The sequence below is a fragment of the Suncus etruscus genome, chromosome 9, assembly GCF_024139225.1.
Source record: "Suncus etruscus isolate mSunEtr1 chromosome 9, mSunEtr1.pri.cur, whole genome shotgun sequence".
Classification (NCBI taxonomy): domain Eukaryota; kingdom Metazoa; phylum Chordata; class Mammalia; order Eulipotyphla; family Soricidae; genus Suncus; species Suncus etruscus.
In genome coordinates this window covers 15,997,377-16,017,727 of record NC_064856.1, presented here as the reverse complement: position 1 = coordinate 16,017,727, position 20,351 = coordinate 15,997,377, and the positions used below count along the sequence as shown (strand labels likewise).

Sequence of the window (20,351 nt, the reverse complement as noted above, 5' to 3'; positions counted from 1 at the left end):
CATCATCCCATCTGGTAGCCCACAGGCCCGCCAGGAGTGATAGATACCTAAGCGCAGTCAGGCGTCAGCCCTAGCTGCCACCTAGCCCCGCTGGCTGTGACCCCAAACCGAACCGAACCGAACCGAACCAAACCAAGCCAAAACCGTTCTGCAAGGACATCACTCATCCTTCGTCAAGCAGCTCGCCGTGACTGTCACTGTGGTCCCGGCACCATTCCCCAAATCCCACCCGGCGTTAGGGGGAGCTGAGTTGGCCCGGGCCAGGGCTTGGGGGGAGTCGAACCCGGAACCTCGGTCCACCGCCCAGGAACCGGCAGACACGGGCCCAACGAGAGGCGCGGCCCAGCCTCGGGGCTCCTCTCACCCGGGAAGGGGCAGCGGCGTCCCCGGGCCTCCACTCCGTAGGGTCGCCGCGACGTCCCCCACCACCAGGCCGCACTCGCGCGCTCTCCGGACCCCCGAGTCCCCCCGGCCCACCCACCGACTCTCGGGTCAGGCGCCGCCGCAGCTGCAACTCCCGCCAACCGACGGCGCATGCGCGGGCGTGGCCTCCAGAGCCCGCGCACGCATGCGCGTCCCCAGGGCCGGCCTCCCGCCCGCGGACTGGGCGTGTGCGGCGGTGCTTCGGCCGTGCTTCTGCGCTCCGGGCTTCTCCACCCGCTTCTCCCGGTCTTTCCGGGGCCGTCCCGCACTTTCTCATCCCGCCAACTTCTCTCCTGGGGCCTAGACAGTCGGTTCCCTCCGACGGCCACCACACACTGTCAGAAGCCATCTGTGGTTGGAAAAGACCTCAACAGGGGTCGCTTGCCTTGCCACCTTAGTTAGGTGAAGGTTCCTCTGTTTTTTTTTTTTCCCTTCCCCAAGGAGAAAGAAGGAAGAAAAGGAAAGGAAGAAAGGAAGGAAGGAAAAGGACAGAGAGATAGCATAGAAGGAAGGAAGGAAGGAAGGAAGGAAGGAAGGAAGGAAGGAAGGAAGGAAGGAAGGAAGGAAGGAAGGAAGAGGCCAGAGAAATAGCATAGAAAGAAGGAAGGAAGGAAGGAAGGAAGGAAGGAAGGAGGGAAAAGGCCAGAGAGATAGCATAGAAAGAAGGAAGGAAGGAAGGAAGAAAAAGGCCAGAGAGATAGCATAGAAAGAAGGAAGGAAGGAAGGAAAAGGCCAGAGAGATAGCATAGAAAGGAAGGAAGGAAAAGGCCAGAGAGATAGCATAGAAGGAAGGAAGGAAGGAAGGAAGGAAGGAAGGAAGGAAGGAAGGAAAAGGCCAGAGAGATAGCATAGAAAGAAGGAAGGAAGGAAGGAAAAGGCCAGAGAGATAGCATAGAAAGGAAGGAAGGAAAAGGCCAGAGAGATAGCATAGAAGGAAGGAAGGAAGGAAGGAAAAGGCCAGAGAGATAGCATAGAAGGAAGGAAGGGGCCGGAGAGATAGCATGGAAAGAAAAAGAAAGGGGCCGGAGTGGTGGCGCTAGCGTTTAGGCATCTGCCTTGCAAGTGCCAACCCGCCGTCCCATATGGTCCCCAAGCCAGGTGCGATTTCTGAGTGCATAGCCAGGAGTAATCCCTGAGAGTCACCGGGTGTGGCCCCAAAACGAAAAAAATAAATCACAAGAAAAAGAGAGGCTGGAGAGATAGCATGGAGGTAGGGTGTTTTCCTTGCATGCAGGACGGTGGTTCGAATTCCGCCATTCCAAATGGTCCCCCAAGCCTGCCAGGAGCGATTTCTGAGCATAGAGCCAGGAGTAACCCCTGAGTGCTGCCGGGTGTGCCCCAAAAACCAAAAAAAGAAAAGGCCTGAAATGTAGCTCAGTGGTAGAGCTCATGCTTAGCGCATAGGAAGTTCAATCCCTTTTGCCCTACTGCCCCACACCTGCATAGTAACTACAGAAAGGAGAACCCTGACACTCTCTGGGGACAAGAGCATTGTATGCAGTTGGCTTCAGGCTCCCCTTCTTTATTTGGGGGTGGGTTTGGGTCACACCCGGCAGCACTTAGGGGTTACTCCTGGCTTTGTGCTCAGAAATCGCTCCTGGCAAGCTTGGGGGACCATATGGGACGCAGGGATGCGAACCACCGTCCATCCTTGTCCTTCCTGACTTCCTGAATCAATCGGCTGCAAAGCAAACGCCCTACCGCTGTGCTATCTATCTCTCAGGCCCCTGCAGGCTCCCCTTCTGTGGCCTCTTCCAACTCTGTCACTGCTGGCCCCCAGTTCCACTAATTGCAGCCTCTTTACTCTTTGCCTCTGGTCCTTTACTTAAGTCCCTCCTGGAAATCCCATTTTTATGATTTTCCTGGCACTGTGCTAGTATGTTAAGCCTCAGGTAAGGATTTTTCTCTCCTACAACGTTCTCTGAAGCCCCAGTCTGATCCCCTTTTTATGCCCACAGGAGCTTGGTTCATGCCTTCTCCACTATCCTTTGCTGGCTTGGAGCCCCCTAGAGAGAGCTCAATTATCTCTGGATACCAACAGACACCATCAAAACGCTCCCTTGCTTGTATGGCCTGAACTCTCTGTTCTGAAGCTTCCCAGTATTGATAGAGCACAGTCCACAAAAGTGTGACTGGGGTTTGAGGGTGGCAGATGGCAAAGGACTGTGCTGGCATAGCAGCTATAAGCCTTGGAAAAATTTTCTGGGGAGAGGCAGAAAATTTGTCTTTCTGAAATTTCCACCCTGTAATTCCAGCTAGCTGGCGCCAGCAGGCTTCTGACAACAGATTATTGACTCTTGGTTCCCTGAATATCACTTTCTGAGGCACAGCAGTACCAGTTCCTTCTGTATCTACTCCCATTCCTTCAACTCCTCTCTTGTGTCCCAAGAACAAAACACAGTGTTCCCAGCCAGGGCTGACCATCTTAAGGCACAGTGTGAATATTGTTTCACGGAATGCTGTCGACTAATACATCCTGTTTTTGCCCTGCTTTCAGTTTTCCATGGCTCCAGTTCTATTACATCAGGGGTCTCAAACTCGCAGCCCGCGGGCCGTTTGCGGCCCTCCGTACATTCACATATCACAGTATTCGCGATTATTCGCTTACCGAATAATCGCAATAAAAATCGCATTAGTAAGAAAAAAATCGCATTAAACATTCGCATACCCGGAGCAGTTCCGTTCGAGGTATGTAAATGTTTAATGCGATTTTTTGTGATTTTTTCCTTACTAATGCGATTTTTTATGCGAATATTTGGTAAGCGAAATCCCTTATGCAGCCCTACCTCACCCTGACTTTGCCTCCTGCGGCCCCCAGGTAAATTGAGTTTGAGACCCCTGTATTACATCCTAAAAATTACATGTGCCTTATACATCTCTTTGGGATCGACTGCTTTTCTCATCACTCATCACTCCTTGCTCCATGACTTCAGACTTCTCCCTGCCACTTCCTGTCCAGTGCTGTTCTACTTTTCACTAGGCTCTTCCACTGTCCCCCTTCATCTTTTCCCTCCATTTACCTGGTCCATCCTAATGAGAGTGTATCTGAAACATGTAAGGCTCTCTCAGTTCAATCCCTGACAGGTGGAGATTGTTCCAACAATATGTATATTTGGAAATAATAAGGGAGAGGGCAGATTGGAGAGAGCTACATATGCACAAGTTTTTCCTGAATTCATGCCTAACAACCATCTATGTAAGCCTTTGGGACACCATCCCCATTTCCACCAAGGAGAAAAATATTGGGGCCGGGCGGTGGCGCTGGAGGTAAGGTGCCTGCCTTGCCTGCGCTAGCCTAGGACGGACCTCGGTTCGATCCCCCGGCGTCCCATATGGTCCCCATATGTTGCCAGGAGCAACTTCTGAGCGCATAGCCAGGAGTAACCCCTGAGCGTCACAGGGTGTGGCCCAAAAACCAAAAAAAAAAAAAAAAAAAGGAGAAAAATATTGTTTCTCATGGGAAAGGCAAGGCATGTCAGGTTTAGTAGTTTGCTGATTAGCTGAGTAGTAGTAGCATGTGTGGGCTAACCTTCCAATCTAATTTAAATAGCATTCTGAGGGACCAGAGTGATAACACAGCAGGTAGGGCATTTGCGGCCAACCTGGGTTCTATCCCTGGCATCCCATATGGTCCCCTGAGCCTGCCAGGAGTAACCGCTAAGCCCCTGCTGTTTGGCCCCAAGACCAAAAATAAATAACACTCTGAATACTAATAATAAGCCCCATTCAGCTGTCCCTTCTATGCAGCATTACTTTTTAATTTTTTTTGGGGGGGGCACACCTGGTGGTAAGATAAGGAGTAAGCTCAGGGATCCCTCCTGGTAGTGCTTAAGAGACCATATGCAGTTCTGGGTACCAAACCAGGGCTGGTTTTGTGTAAGGCAAATGCTCTACCCACACTGTATTATCTCTCTGTCCCCTATGCAGCATTTCTTCGTTCTTCTTGACTTCCAAAATACTGTCCCAGTAGATACTGTCCCGGAGAGATAGCACAGCGGCGTTTGCCTTGCAAGCAGCCGATCCAGGACCAAAGGTGGTTGGTTCGAATCCCGGTGTCCCATATGGTCCCCCGTGCCTGCCAGGAGCTATTTCTGAGCAGGCAGCCAGGAGTAACCCCTGAGCACCGCCGGGTGTGACCCAAAACAAAACAAAACAAAACAAAAAAAATACTGTCCTCTCTACCGTGGGCATTTGCTCACTGTCGTCCCTCTATATCAACTCTTAGCACAGACGTAGTAGTTATGTCCTCAAGAAAAAATAGAAAAAACACAAAGAGAAAAAGCTATAGAATTTGCGAGTGTTAGCCATCTTCTGAGACAGGCCCAGCAATCTTTCCTTGATGCTTACATCCTGCTTAGTTCTTTCCCATTTGTACTGATCTGTGTCCTCAACATAAGATGGCATAAATGATACTGTGCTGAATTGCTCACTGCCATGGTGAGGATGCCCAAGCAGTAATTTAGTGAGGCCCTTTGTGGGGACAGGTAAGGTCTGATGACTTACACTGATATTGACTTGCCAAGCATGTTAGGGAGTCATTTTCTAGATGCATCTTCTAGCTCCAATCAGACCTTCACAGAATCATTTCAGTCTTAGGAGACTGAAAACCACCTGGCTCCTAAATTCCTGACACACAAAATCTGTGCTACAACATACATTTATGCACACTATATATGTACAATATGCAATTATGTATGCAGTGTATGCAACATTACACGATTTCTACATTTCACATAATGTATAAGTAAAAATGTGAATACTAATCCATTGTAAAGTATCCCTTTGTGTGCCATAATTTTATGGATATTAGTATTGTGCTAGGGACCACAAATTCAGGGTCTCACATACACAAGTCAAGATCTCTGTTGCTGAACCACATCACCAGTCCCAGAATCCAACTTTTAAACCTTGGCCCAGGGAGGCAACAGAGGGGCAGGTCTGCATGTTTTGCATGTGTAGAACTTTGGTGTGATCCCCAGCACTGAATGATCCTTCCAAGCCTGCCACTATTAGGGTAGCCCTCGAGGCCCCTACCATCACCAGGGTGGCCCTATTGGTCCTTGGTATCACAGGACCTCAGCAGCTTGACATCTTTGGGCCCTAATGTTGAACCATGTAACCCAGAAGGCTGAGTGCTGTCAGGAGTGGTCCCCAGGCTTCCTAAGCATAACTTAGGACACCCACTTCCTCCACCTCCATCCTTCCCACCAAAAGTAACAGAGGTGGTGAAGAGCTAGTATATCGAGTAAGGTGCTTGCCTTGCACAGTCAACCCAGGCTCGATCCCTGGCATCCTCTACAGTCCCCTGAGCCTGCCAGAAGTGATTTCTGACTGCAAATCCAGGAGTAACCCCTGAGCACCTCCAAGTGTGGCCCCAAACAGCAAAAAAAAAAAAAAAAAAAAAATTGAGTCTGTGTGTGTGTGTGTGTGTGTGTGTGTGTGTGTTTTCAGGGGCTACTTCTAATTCTGTGCTCAGGGGTCAATCCTAGCAGTGCAGGAAGGACTATGGAAGACACCCATACCTTCTACATGTAAAGCATGCACTCCAAATTGTGAGCCCTAACTCTGCACTCAGGAATTACTTCTGGCAGAGCACAGAGAACCATATGAGATGCCGGGGATGGAGCCCAGGCCAGTCATGCTCAAGGCAAAAGCCCCACCTGCTATACTATTGCTCCAGCCCCAATTGAATCCCACTTTTGAGCACCCTGCACTGAATTCTCAGAGGGTATATCACACTCTGAGGAGAGACTCAGGTGTCAGTGGCCTACAAGCAGACCCCCTGTGACCCCTCCAAATGGTTGGATATGGCACTGACAGAGCCCCTTAATTTACAGGCAACCAAGGTTGTTCAAAGTCAAGTTTCGGGGCCAGAGGCCCTGACCCAGGTAAGAGCAGTCAGAGAGGAGACCAAGTCCAGGAAATGTTTATATGACATACTTTATTTCCAATCTACAGCCATTAAAAACGCTTTCTCAGTTTACACTGTACAGTTATTCTCCTGTCTGAAATAAGACATAGGGGGAGAGTGCTGGCATGTTGGACTGAGGCTCTTCTAGCACCCAATCCATCAGGGAAGAAACCTTTGAAGACAGGAGAGAACTCTGGACAGAAGAGGTGGACAGTTTATCCTTTCCCTCCCAAAAGGCCTTTCCCTGGGGGTCCCCTAGGGCTAACTACAGGATCCATACCAGGAAAGTCAGCTGGGCAGGAGGGGGTTCACAGTATTGGTAGGGTTGGAATGGGGGGCTGGAGGGGAGAGAGCCTCCTTGGGGGATAGAGCTGGCATTCCGCTTCTCTTTTGGCACTGTCTACAAGGTCTCCCAAGGGATATGGGGTAGGGTAGAAAAGGAGGAACTGCAGGTTAAGGTTCTATTATTAGGTTTCTTTCCAATGAAGAGGTTACAAGTCTGGGGTGGGTGGTAAGGTGACCCTTACCAGAGGACAATGGTCTAGGCAGTGGGCATCCTGGGCCCCAGTTCTCATACCCCTCTGGCAGGCTGGATCTCTCCACTGTCCTTTGCACTACCCAGACACCTGGTAGAAGTATGAAGAGCCAGGAGCAGAGAAAGGAAATGCCCAGCTTCCAAGAAGAGGAGAAAGGGGGTTGATTTGGGAGAGGGGTAGAGAAGGTTCTCAGAGGGGCATATTTTCCACCAGTTTGTGGTCTGGGCCAGTCTGGCACTCACTCACCAGGTTGCACTCGTTGCTGGTCTCAACAAGTGCCTGCAGATACCAAAATCACTCTTTCAGGGGTACCCCCTACCTTGAAGCCAATACTTTTGATGTGCTCAACCTTGGGCCAATACATAAAACCTAAGCTCCTGGGGCTGTTTCTGCTGTTCTGAGGTCCTCAAAGAGAAACTCAAGCTCAGCAACCCCTAGCACTGCTGTTTAGGCCCAGCCTTCCTGGTACTCAAGCACTGAGGAAGTGCTGGCAACAGTCTTGTGGGGGAGCCCCCCTGTACAGAGAAATGAATTAAGGCACAGAAATCGGTGGCAGTTGAGAGGAGCCAGGACAGCAGGATCCCATAGAGAAAGAATAGTAAGGTAGGACCCTAAAACACAGGGGGGCTCTCAGGTACACAAGATATTTCTGGTTTTTATCAGAAAGCTCAGGTTGCCAGGGTGCTGGCAAAGGTCATCTTCAGGGGACAACTAAGTAGGGAAGATGGAGAGGGTCAAACCCCCGCCTCAAGGAGGATCCCAGAAACCCAAGTGCCTCTGATGGAGCCAGGGTCGAAAGGACTGGAGAACATAGGGAGGGAGAGGAGCAGGGTTGATGAGGGACACAAGGGAGCCCCTTGAGAGGGTGAGGGAAGAAAAAAGGGCAGGGAATCCAGGACCCTTTGCAAACTATACAAACGCTGTTTTGAAGGGAGGAGCAAAGGACAGAACCAGAGGAAACTAAACCTCCTGCAGCGGGGTGAGGTGCTCCAGAAGGCAAGAAGGTTCAAGGCAGAGCAAAGGGATGAAATGTCAAAGGACTGACAGAAGGAAGCATCAATGGATGACTGGGAGAAAACTCAAAGATGAATGAATGACTTGGAAGAGAAGACAGATGGGTAATTAGGAGAATGAATCATACTGTAGCTGCTTTACAATCAAGATTGTAATGGTCTAGACAGGTCAGAAAAGGTCAAAGGAGGAACCTACACCCCATACACATAAGCACACATAGGATTACACACACACACACGAGAAATATTGGAGTCTCTGGGTATTGTGAACAGAGAAGACAAGATGCTTGAAGTGGGACTGAGACTCTCAGGGCTAAAGGGTCACTAAGGGGAACCCATGGGCAGAGCAAAGCAGGGCAAATCTATAAGTGAGAGAAAACAGGGAAGAAACAATGTTTGTTTGGTTTGGGGGCACATCCAGAGATGTTCAGGGTTACTCCTGGCTCTTCAACTCAGAAATTACTACTGGTGGTGCTTGGGAAACCATATGGGATGCGATCGAACCCAGATCTGTTGTGTGCAAGGCAAGTGCCCTACCCACTGAACTATTGCTCCAGCCCCAGAATAGCAACCTGAAGACAAACAGAGAATAAGAGCCCACTAATCTTAACCTTGGGTCTCCCCAACAAATGGGAGCTGAGCCTAAGGGGCTGATAGAGATGCTTGGTCCTGGGGAGGTGAAGGCAGGCCTGAGGGCTTGGAGCTTAGAGGAAACCTGGAATCCAAGAGAGGAGAGCCTGCTGAGGGCAACTGGGACTGGCATGAGCCATGAATAGAAAGTTTAAGTTAGAGGAAGAGAAAGAATGGGTGGGAGGGGAGAAGGGAAAGAATAGACCAGAGAGAGGAAGGGGCTGTCAGGTGAGGGAGGCTTTGCCACCCTAGACAAGCCTACAGCCAGGAGGAACCTGGTACAGGCAAGTTAGAACAAAAGAGAGACGCCCATAGCTGGGGCTGGAAGAACTGGGGGTTATTTTTTCATTGGCATAATTTTGGTTTGGAATGATAAAAATTTAATGTACAATGGTGACTTAGTTTATTATCAAATGAAAGCCACTAAATTAAAAAATTTAATTTATATTTAAATTTTAATAATTTTAATAATCATTTAAAATAAAAATTTTTTTTTTGTTTTTGGGCCACACCCGGTGATGCTCAGGAGTTACTCCCGGCTATGTGCTCAGAAATTGCCCCTGGCTTGGGAGACCATATTAGATGCTGGAGGATCGAACCGCAGTCTGTCCTAGGTTAGTGAGTGCAAGGTAAACACCCTACTGCCTACACCACCATTCAGGCCCCAAAAAATAATCAATAAATTTTAAGTTATACTATGCATATCACTTCACAACTTCTTTTGTTTAGTTTGGGTTTTTTTTTTTTTTTTTTGGGGGGGGCTATACCCAGCGGCGCTCAGGTTTTACTCCTGGCTCTGAGCTCAGAAATTATTCCAGGCAGGCTCAGGGGACCACATGGGATGCCTGGGCCAGCCACATTCAAGGTAAACACCCCACCGGCTGTGCTATTGCACCAGCCCCTTCACAATTCTTTTAAAGGTGCAGTGGTTGGTCCAGACTCCCTTTCCAGCAGACAAGAAAGGGTTTGTGCTCTTAGGACCTGAACGGGTATAGCACATGTGAACCAGGCCTGCAGAAAATTCAATGCTTCCCACAGGAGATTGTAGACATCATGGAATACTGGTCTTCACCAACATCTGACATAGTCACCTCATCTTACAGCTGGGCATCTGGGGCGTAAATGAGCCATGTGATCTGTGGCCAAGGTCATTTACGTGGTGGTGGCAGTTTACTATTGATTTTTTTAAGTCACATAAAAAACAACTATGCGGGGCCGGAGAGATAGCATGGAGGAAAGATGTTTGCCTTGCATGCAGAAGGTCTGTGGTTCGAATCCTGGCATCCCATATGGTCCCCTGAGCCTGCCAGGAGTGATTTCTGAGCAAAGAGCCAGGAGTAACCCTTGAGCACTGCCAGGTGTGACCCAAAAACCAAAAAAAAAAAAAAAAAAAAAAACACAAAAAAAAAAAAAACAAAACAACTATGCATCTACAGTTTACCTTGTAAACATCACCAGTGTTGTTTTGTGGTTTTTAAGAAGGGCCAGTCTGATAGTATAGCAAGTAGGGCACTTGCTTTGCATGTACCATATCTGTCTGGGTTCAATTCCTGGCATTCCATATAATCCCCCAAGCTCAGCCAGGAGTGATTTCTGATGGCAGAGCCAAGATTAAGTCCTAAATGTGGCCCAAAAACCAAAAAGAAAAAAAAAAAAGTCACCTGGGAAATATCCATGCATCTTCCATTCACCTAGTGAAACACCACTGGTTTTGATAATCTTCAAGAGGGGCCAGAGAGATAGCATGGAGGTAAGGAGTTTGCCTTGCATGCAGAAGGATGATGGTTCAAATCCCGGCATCCCATATGGTCCCCTGAGCCTTCCAGGAGCGATTTCTGAGCATAGAACCAGGAATAACCCCTGGGCGCTGCCAGGTGTGACCCCCCCAAAAGAAAGGAGGGACAGAAGCTATAAATTAGAATCGTGAAGTTGGTCTCCTAGGGCTTCCCATGACTGGAGTTATAGAATCTGATGTACTTCACTCTCTCTCTCTTTCTAGGGGTTAAGAGTTGCATACCTGGGGCCGGCGAGGTGGTGCTAGAGGTAAGGTGTCTGCCTTGCAAGCACTAGCCAAGGAAGGACCGAGGTTCGATCCCCTGGCGTCCCATATGGTCCCCTCAAGCCAGGGGCAATTTCTGAGCACATAGCCAGGAGTAACCCCTGAGCATCAAACGGGTGTGGCCACCCCCCCAAAAAAAGAGTTGCATACCCAATGGGGCTAGGAACTCCTCCTGGCTCAGTGCTTGGGAAACTATGAAGTTCCAGTGCCAGCACTGCACACGCTCAGCCCATAAAGGTATCTCTCCGGTCCTATGCTTCTATTTCGACACAGCTGCCAGGAGATCAAGCATGATAATGGAAATGATATCAGCAGATTTGGAAAATGATCATTTTGCTTTTTGTTTGTCTACTGCTGTTGTTTCACTGAACCAATAGACATTAAGATTCTGGGCCCGGAGAGAGAGCACAGCGGTGTTTGCCTTGCAAGCAGTCGATCCAGGACCTAAGGCGGTTGGTTCGAATCCCGGTGTCCCATATGGTCCCCCGTGCCTGCCAGGAGCTATTTCTGAGCAGACAGCCAGGAGTAACCCCTGAGCACCACTGGGTGTGGCCCAAAAACCAAAACAAAATAAAACAAACAAACAAACAAAAAAAGATTCTTTTCATTGTCTCATGACCAAGACTGTAAATGTAAACGCCTCTGATGCTTTTCAACAAAGCTATTTTTCAGGGTAATTAAACAAAATTGGAGCTAGGTGAGAACAGGTATCTAATTCCCAGCTCAGCACTCCTTTTCAAGATTGACTTAAAAAAAATTTTTTTATGGGCTGCTGAGATGTTCAGAGCATGTTTTGCCTGCTGGGGACCTGAGCTCAAACCCTGTTGGTACAAGTACCTCCAAACACCTCACCAGGAGTCCCCAAACAACTGCTGGGTCTAGTTCCCCCCCCAAAAAACAATAACAACAACAATGAAAGATGGTCACATAGAGGGCAGTGTTGTGCTCAGAATCTCCCTGGGTATTTGTCAGGTGTGCAAACCTGCTTGGAAGGCAGCCATGATCTGGAATGTCCTCATCGGATTCTGACCAGGGTCTCACACACCCTCAAGACACACAGCTCTGGTGACTCAGAGCAGACTAAGATCTGGGTTGGACACTGACATATAATATGGATCTTCTAACTATCAAAGTCCCAAAGTCCCAAAGGGAACCAAGTTGGATCGGTGGATCCTGTGGCTTTGAGTTCTAGCCTGGACTCTGACTTCCAATTAGATGAGTTTACCGATTTGCAAAGTGGGAGTCCCCAACCCCATCCCACAGTTCTGCCAAGGCTATTGGTGAGGAGGCAGTAGAGGAGCATGGTTAGGGAAGTGAGTTCTCTCTCAGTAGCAAAGTGTTTGAGGTGGGGACGGTGAAGTGAGGATCGAGAATGATGAAAATGGTGGTGGGAACTTGGGGATAATGGGGCTGGTGAGGCTGAGGGGAGGTATTGTGGACAGGAGAGGTGGGAGAGGAAGGGGCTGGAAATTAGAAGAGGAGGAAACAGGCTGGGGTAGAAAAGGAAAGGGCGGGGCTGGTGCTAGAAGAGAGCAGGAGTTGTGGTGGGACGAATCAATCTGCAACATCAGCCTTGATGGGTCAAGGAAGGGACCAGCCATTTAGAGTGCACAGAAAGTCAGGCTTCTGGAGGGCATTTTAAGTTGGTCTGCCCTCAGGTGGGGTTGGGTGGTGGGGGACTGCTATGAGTGGGAAAGGGGAGTTAGAAATCACAAGAAATTAGATTCTGGTGTTTTCCATAGAGGCATCTAAGTGCTTTGATTTCCATTTCCAATACAAATACCCAGAAGGCTAACCATGAGAACCAGTTCCCCACTCCCTCCCCACCAGGTGGTACCAACACTGTGCATCCAGGTCTAGTGATCTCTGATGGGCTCAGGACCTCAGGGTCCCTTGGGGCTCGTGGTTGAAGGGAGCAGAGATGGGCAACGAGGAGAGAAGTGGAAGGAAGGAGGAGAAAGGAGTGGGAAAGAGAGGATTCCCTCCTGGGGATCCCAGTGCTCGAGGGGACTTCCCCCCTGTGGGTCAGGCAGTTTTCTGCTTTGGGAATGTTACTGAGACATAAAAGGCATTTTAAGAAACAAACTTAGAAATTACAATCTGAAAAGAGTAGTTTTTACAAATCAACCCTCCCTCCAAGAACGCCCCCCCCCAAAAGAAAACACAACCAATTACTACTTAAAAGACTAAAAATCAAACCAAACTAATATTTACAGGAAACATGGTGCAGTTCGTCCAGCCCCACATCCAGAGTTTCTCCTGGAACGTGGCTGGTGAGAGAAGCAAGCAGTGGAGACTGGGACTTGGCTGGGAAACGAGAGCTGGACAGAGCCCAGGCACTGAGACAACACGGACAGCAACAGCAGCCTGGGACGAGGAAGATGGTAAGGCCACAGGATCTGGGTCTCCCCAGGATTTCTCCTCAGGGCTGGGAGGTGGTAGAAGGCGGCTGGTGGCTTGTGGTCTAGAGTGATCACCTTGCTGGTAGAGCACCCTGAGGAAGTGGCAGCACTGCAGCAGAAAGAGGTCTTCACACTGGTCCCCAGGGGTGCTGGTGGCAGTGACAAGACTGTGTGACCAAGAGGGAATGAAGGACAAGGCTCTGGCAAGCTGGTCCAGATGAACCTCCCAATCCAAGGTTGGATGATCTCAGAAAAGCAGTCATGGTTTTTGGTGGTCCTGAGAGGCGATCCATAGACACTCCCTTTCCCTGGTGTCTACAGAACAGGGGGCTTGTGCACCTGTGTGTGGGAGGACAGATCCTTCCGAATGACCTTGCTGGCACTGAGAGGGAGGGTGTAGGAGACCCTCCTTCACTTCGAGGGAATCTGTACAACGGTTTAGGCAGCTGGCAGGGGACAAGGGCAAGAACAGGCAGTGGAGAACAGGGAGAGGACAGAGGCTAGGGTCGAGGCAGGGACAGCAATAGTGAGGCTACAGACACTGTGCAAAGGTGCAATCAGCAACCTTCTCTGGACTCAGTCCCAGTGCTCTCCTGCCTTGCTCAGGGAATTGGAGGAAGTTCCAGGCCCATGAGGGAAACTGAGCAATCTGCGTGTGACTCAGTTTTTTTTTTGTTTTTTTTTTTGGTTTTTGGGCCACGCCCGGCAGTGCTCAGGGGTTACTCCTGGCTGTCTGCTCAGAAATAGCTCCTGGCAGGCATGAGGGACCATATGGGACACCGGGATTCGAACCAATCACCTTTGGTGCTGGATCGGCGGCTGCTTGCAAGGTAAACGCCACTGTGCTATCTCTCCGGGCCCGTGACTCAGTTTTTAAAAACAGATGACAGAGAGGGAAGGAATAAGAAGGGACATGGAGGATGTTCAGGAAGGAGTGGTGTCAGTGCTGCCGGCTGATCACTAGGGATTTCGCTGGTACCAGGTGTTGAGTGAAAGGCAGTGTTTGAAACCTGTATCCTGCTCAGCTGCACTAAGCATGATGCGGTACCCCAGATCTGATCAGAGACCTGTGTTTGGAGGCCGGAGAGGAGCTGCTATGTTTTCATGGAGTACCCATGGGTCTCATGGGGATTGTCCATGGTTTTAGAAGTCTGTGTTCTCTCAGTGGCAAGAATACATGTCCCAACTGCCAATAAATTACCTTAGGGACTTTGGGGGGAGAATTAAATTATTAAAATAAAGTAAACCCACCTTAAATATTTATAGTAAGAAAAACTCAAATAAAAAAAACCTAATCAAGAAATATGTCTTTAGGCCCTGTCTACCACTGTGTCCTGGGCTCTGGCCTGCTGGACCTCTCCTTGGCCCAGCCTGGCCCAAGAGGTGGGAAGGTTTGGTGAGGGGGTTTCTTTGCCTTCCCCCGCTGCAGGATGTAAACTTGGTGGGGACGTGGCTGCCTTCCAGGGGCTGGGGAAAGCCTGTCTCAGCAACTGAGGCAGTGGGCATGAAGGCCTTAATCTAGGGCCCAACCCTTGAGATTTATGACCCAGTTCTTCTCCCAGGTCTCTTGCAAGGGTTGGGGTCCCGGGTCATGTTGTGAGGGAAGTAGCCCCAAGGCTCCTCTACCCTAAAATCTACTCTCACCTAGATGTCCAGTCTCTGCTGCATCAAGGCCATGAGCCGGGAGATCCAGGGCTCCGGGACTCCAAGTAGACACTTGGCCGGCTACAGCCCTATCACACCTCCAAGAAGTATGGCCACCCAGAACACCGGGGCTGGGAGAGGAAGTGATGGGAACTTGTGGAGTCAAGGTTGCGCAGCCCAGGAGCAAAGTCTATTCTCATGGGTGTTTCTCCCCTATAGAGAGGGGGTGTGGTTAGCAGGGCACTTCTCAGGGTGTATCCTTTCTTCTACTCTTCTGAAGCATGGGCACAGGGGTATGGGGAATCCAGGCAGGCCAAGTGTTCCCTGAGCACCCTGGGATTAGCTTTTTCAGTGGGTTCTCCATGCTGTCTCCATGATGCTACGAAGTGCAGTTTTGCTTTTTCTCCCGATGGCTGGCTGGTTCCCCAGAAGTCAGAGCTCACCTTTCTTCAGTTAGCAGGTATCCCTACTTTACCTGGAGGGAAGGCTGTGGCCTGGCAGGGGTTCAGCTGCTTTCCCTTAGAGCGAGGCAATTCTGAGGACCAGGCCTCCTGCCTCCTCTCCTTTCTGCTGGTTCCCTTCAGCTCTCGAGGCCCAGGGCTAGTTGAGGGCAAGGCACCTCAAGGTTCCATCAGTCGCTGGGAGGCGCAGCCCTTTCCTCCCCACACCAGCCTGACTCTGAAGCATGGAGCCTGCACTTGGAAGGGGAGTGGCGAACGACAGCAGAGCGGGAAGGCCTTGCGAAGCAGGAGGCCAGAGACTGGGCACTGCAGTCACAGATGGCATCCTGGTAGGAGGGAGGAAGAAGGGAGGATGTTAGGAGAAGTTGAGTGGACATACAAGGCCAGGAGTCAACCAGTGACTCAGGGAATGTTGCACCAGAGAACAGTCTTCAGAAGCTGGAGTCCCTCTCTGTTTTGTTGTTGTTTTGGTTTTGAGGCCATAGTGCTTAGGACTTACTCCTGGCTCTGCACTAAAGGATCACTCCTGGTGGTACTCTGTGGACCATATGGGGCTCCAGGGATCAAAGTCAGGCCAAAAGTGAGTAAGGCAAGTGTCTTACCCCCTGTATTATCTCTCTAAAGCCCCTCTCTGGACCAATTTTTCTTTTTTTTTCCTTTGGGTTTTGAGTCACAAATGGTGGTGCTCAAAGCACCACTAAAGAGTGATTCCTGAGCAGAGCCAGGAGTAAGCGATGAGCACCACTGAATGTGATCCCCAGATCAAAGAAGATAAACCAAACCGAACCAAATCACGTCTTTGAAGTCCTTCCATGTCTGGAGCCACCAGCCCCCACCCAAGATAAACACATGTATCATAATTCCAGAGTTTGAAAACCAGAGAGCTTGAACAAGGGCCAGCAAGATTATACAGCGAGTTATATTTAGGTCATTTTCTTGAACTCAGCTGACCCTAGTCTGATCCCTATCATCCCAGATAGTCTCCCCAGCCCCGCCAGGAGTAATCCCTGAGTACAACCTGGTGTGACCTAACCCTCTGCCCCTCAAATTTAAAAGACCTCAGAAGCCAGTTCTGCCTCCCAAGGAAAAGGATATACTCGACATCTCACCTACCTCATTGGGGAGAATAGTGGAGCTGTCTGCATCCCGGGGGACACCATCCTTCCCCACCTGCGGCAGCCCGGCCAGGCGGGCCTCCTCACTGCTGCCACACTTGACCACCTTCTTGTTCAGGATCCTAGCCACACTCTCAGGCTGATGGTAGCTGGCAGGCGACAAGGGCTCTGCCTTCTTAGTGCCCTCCTCCCCAGCCGAGGTGGGGCTTGGGGCTCGCCCACAAACATTACGGAAGAACTCTTGCACGAGGCCGTACTTAGGAGGCTCAGGCTTGGCCCGGGCCTCGGACATGCCCAGTTTCCAGACAGACTCTGTGCTCCCTGAGTGCTCCACCACGCTAAAGAGGCTGGAGAGCCCGTCGTTGATGTTCCGCAGCACAGGGCTGTCCCGAGTGGTGGTGGAGCGTGCCCAGGCCGAGCCGTTCTGCTTGCCCTGGTGTAGGTTCCACAGGCTACGGTCCTTGGTGCTGTCCAGTTTGGACACAGAGCGACGCTGGAGCTTGGGGGAGCCATACTTGGGTGAGCAGCAGGGCCGCTCGATGCGTGAGTGCACCTTGTCCAGGGAGGAAGAGATTTGCTTGCTGCGCACAGACATCAGGGAGGAGCTGCGTGGTGACCAGCTCTTGCCGTGGAGCCCGCTGCGGGGCGGGTCTGTCTGCAGGCCCACGCTGACCGTGCGAATGGTCTGTGTGCCCACGCTGGCCAGCCCCACCGTCTGGCTGGACGTGCTCTTCACCTTCCTCTCCAGCGAGCCCGAGCGCATGGCCTGGCGCACACAGTTGGTAATCTCCTTCATGTCATCGCTCATGTTGCCCGAGATCTCAAAGTCATGCAGGGCTGCAGGGAAGCCAGGAGCTGAGGCCGAGGGGCTGCTGCCAGAGTTTGCGTCCAGGCGCTGCCGTGAAAAGTTGCAGAGCCACCGACTATAGGAGCTCTCGGCGAGCCCATTGGCCTCGGCGGACTCTTTGGGCTTGGCGGTGGTGAAGAGGAAGCCTGGCTCAATGATGATCTTGCCTTCCCGGTTATGGACCACAGGCACGCCCAGGCGCCGGGCCACCGGGGGGCTGTAGTACACACGGATGCCCGTCTTGTCTGGTGCCGTGTAGCTGCGTTGCATCTGCCTCCCTGCCGGCTCCTGGCAGCCCGCCCTGTGGCAGTCCCGGGGTGAGCACCCAGGCTGCTCCGCAGCCTCCTTTTCTGGGTCCACCAGCTGGTTGCCCACGAAGGCATAGGTAGGGCTGTTGGGCAGCTTCTTGCCCCGCGGGGCTTCACCAGGCAGGTAGGGGGAACAGTCCAGCAAACTTTCAAACTCAGACATGGAGGAAACCGATTTGGTCCTGGAGAGAGCAGGGAAGGAAAGTAGATGTTGGAGATGGAAGTTGGCAAAGCAGTGAGGTCCTGCTCAAACCTGGTGGGTGGCACCAGGAGTCCCTGTCCCACCTCCCCACCACGTTCACACCCTTGCATCTACCACCGGACTACCACACTTCTCTCAAGCTACCTGGTATCTACACAGAGGACAATAGAAATGTCAGAGTTTATAAGCTCATAGACTGCCTCCATGGAAGGCAAGGCCTGGAGGCCTGTTTCTTGTGCGTCTGGCAGCAAATCTGAGCTGCATTCTCCCTTCTGGAATCAGAGCTCCTCAGCCAGCCCCATCCAGAGGTCGTTTACTGCCTTTTACTGGCAGCCTCCCCCATTCCATCTCGCTTCCTAAAATCCCCTCCCAAAAAAACCATACACCATGCCTCTATCTCAGGGTTTACTTTGGGGGACCCACACTAAGAAGCCATTAAATATCTGGCATGAGCTGACACATCTCTTGTCAGTGCTTAAAAGTGCCGGGCACAGCTCAGTATCCCTGTGTCAAACCTTTTCATCCTCAGATTATCCCTAAGGAGCCTGGGATATAATTCTCAGTGTAGAGTCTTGCATGTGGGTTTGATACATAGACCTCCACACACATGAAAACCTATAAATGACTCAGCTGAAGAGCAAGGTCCAAGGGCTGAGCTGGAAGTCAAGCTGAGTACCGGTGTACAGTTCCTTCCTGTCCCGAGCCATACAACTCTCTCTGTCCTGGGTCCATACATGCAGCCTTCTCTGGTTTCAGGAGGCTCCAGGGCTCCGTGGCCTTCATTCCTTCTTGGGTTCCCTAACATCTGTGATGTCCTGCTAGGTGAAGCTCCCTGGCTACAGCACAGGCCCTGAGGAAGCTATTTATAATCTCAGGTCTAACTTTACTCTTCAGACTCCAGAGATAGGAAGAAGCTCCAAGAGGACATAGTTTCTTTTACAGTTTGGAGTGGCGGGAAACATTCTTCATGCCCAGAAATAAACAAAAAGATTGTCTACAATACCCATGGTACCAAGCTTCTCAGTTCCTGAGTGACTTAGGTCCCACTGAACCCTCATTCTGGTTCATTCCCAAGTCTACCGAGAGCTGTATGGAACTCGAGGGGAGAGAGGAGCCAAGTAACAAGGGAAGGAGTGGGGCAATGCAGGGGGTAGCAGCAATGAGGGAGGCATGGGAGGGAAGGGCAAGACAGAGGCAGAGGGCAACAAAGGAAGGAGTGAGACAACACAGGGAGGGGTGGGACAATACAGAAAAGGGGTGGGGCAATGCAGGGACGAAGATATACAGGAGGAATCACAGCAACGTGGGAAAGTAGAGCAGAGGATGGGGCTGCAGGCTGGGGCAAGAAGTGGATTATGAGAGAAAGTTTCTTAAGCTGAGCAGAAGTTATAGTTGACTGCAGGGCAGAGCGGGGGTGGATCTCCAGGGTTGAGGAGGGAAGAGATTGGTTGCAGGGTCAGGGCCTCAGGACAGGCTGGCACCTTTTTAAGATGGCTCCCCCAAGCTCAGTGTCAGAGGCAGCCTCCTTGTCATGGACCTTCTCATTGTGCACCTGTTGAAGAGAGACAAAAGAGTCAGTTCCCAGAACCCTACAGGAGGCAAGTGTAGGAGCTGGCAGTGACCCACCCCCACCTCCATGGTGTGACCCAGGCTGGGCCAATCAGGGCAAGTTGTTCTCTCAGCCCATGGCTGCTGTCGCAGGGTGGGTGACAGAAGTGACCAGAGTGACTGTCTCCCCAAGTTCAGAGCAGGCTTCCCAGAGTATGACTTGTCAGCCCCTGGGGCACTCATGAGTGGTCTCAAGCTTTCATGAGGATTATCGGGGAGGCAAAGGGCCTGTGTGTTTAACAGTGGGCTCCTCACCATGTGGTTCCATGGACAATGTTCCTGTAGATGACTGTGCCCTGATTGACCTCCCCAACAAGGCAGGGAATGGGAGTCTCCTCTCACCACTGAGGCCACTGGGCCCCAGAGAGGGAATCTAACTGACCCAAGATCAGATAGCATTTCACTCTATTGTTAAGAACTAGCAAGACTATAATAGAGACACACCAGTTCTGCCCAGTCACGGAAGGACAGTGTTGGCAGAAGCCACAAACCATAGGCTTGAGGAGCCCAAGGTGCGAGTGAGCGTCTTATTTGTGATGTCCCCTCAAGAGAGGGACTTCCCAGGAGCTGAGGAAACTGGGGTGGCCTCTTCCCCTTACCTCCTTCCAGCTGTTATCCTGCTTCTCCAGGTCGGTGTGTTTCAGGGCCCAGGGATCAGCAGCCTTCTGCAGCTAGATCAGGACAGAGAGAGAACGTCAGTAGTGAACCAGCCATTGAGCAGGGACCCACCATAAACAGGGTTACTCCCTGAACTATGCATTGTAGCTGGGATACTTCCTATCATGGACCAATAATCCCTTTCCCAGGGAGCTCTAGGGAAGGAATTTGGAAGATGGTAAAATCTAGTACTTAGAAACCTTCTCACAGCCTTCACATCTGGCGGCTAGCAAGATCATAAGAACTATCTTGCTAGTTCTTAGGAACTATCATCATCCCTATGTTTTTTGGTCCCATTCCCAGAACCGCATATGGTCCTCAAAAGTCTGCCAGGAGTACTAGTGGGTAGTGAATGTGGCCCCCAAGTTACCCCATCCTGCAATAAACCCAATCCCCCATCAGGGTGGGCCTGGGACACCTGTAATCATCCTACAGTGTTCTGAGTCAGTTCCTTCAGTTCCCATAGCCAGAGACAAGAGAAGGTCAACTTTACCCAATCTGGGACAAGTGCCATGAGCCAAGTGAGTCTGGGGTT

The 20,351-nt window shown here is 50.9% G+C and overlaps 1 protein-coding gene across 1 annotated transcript in view; it reads right to left on the bottom strand.

The window, feature by feature from the left end:
* Positions 1–13,850: 13,850 nt before the first annotated feature.
* The window catches only part of SOGA1 (suppressor of glucose, autophagy associated 1), a 78,083-nt gene continuing 71,582 nt past the window's right edge, over positions 13,851–20,351 (bottom strand). Inside the window, exons 12-15 of the mRNA XM_049779111.1 lie at positions 19,759–19,830; positions 19,033–19,103; positions 16,193–17,531; positions 13,851–15,405 (exon numbers count right to left, since the gene is read on the bottom strand). Coding sequence (XP_049635068.1) covers positions 15,250–15,405; positions 16,193–17,531; positions 19,033–19,103; positions 19,759–19,830 — 1,638 coding nt within the window. The 3' untranslated portion in view covers positions 13,851–15,249. The remainder of the gene's footprint in view (positions 15,406–16,192; positions 17,532–19,032; positions 19,104–19,758; positions 19,831–20,351) is intronic.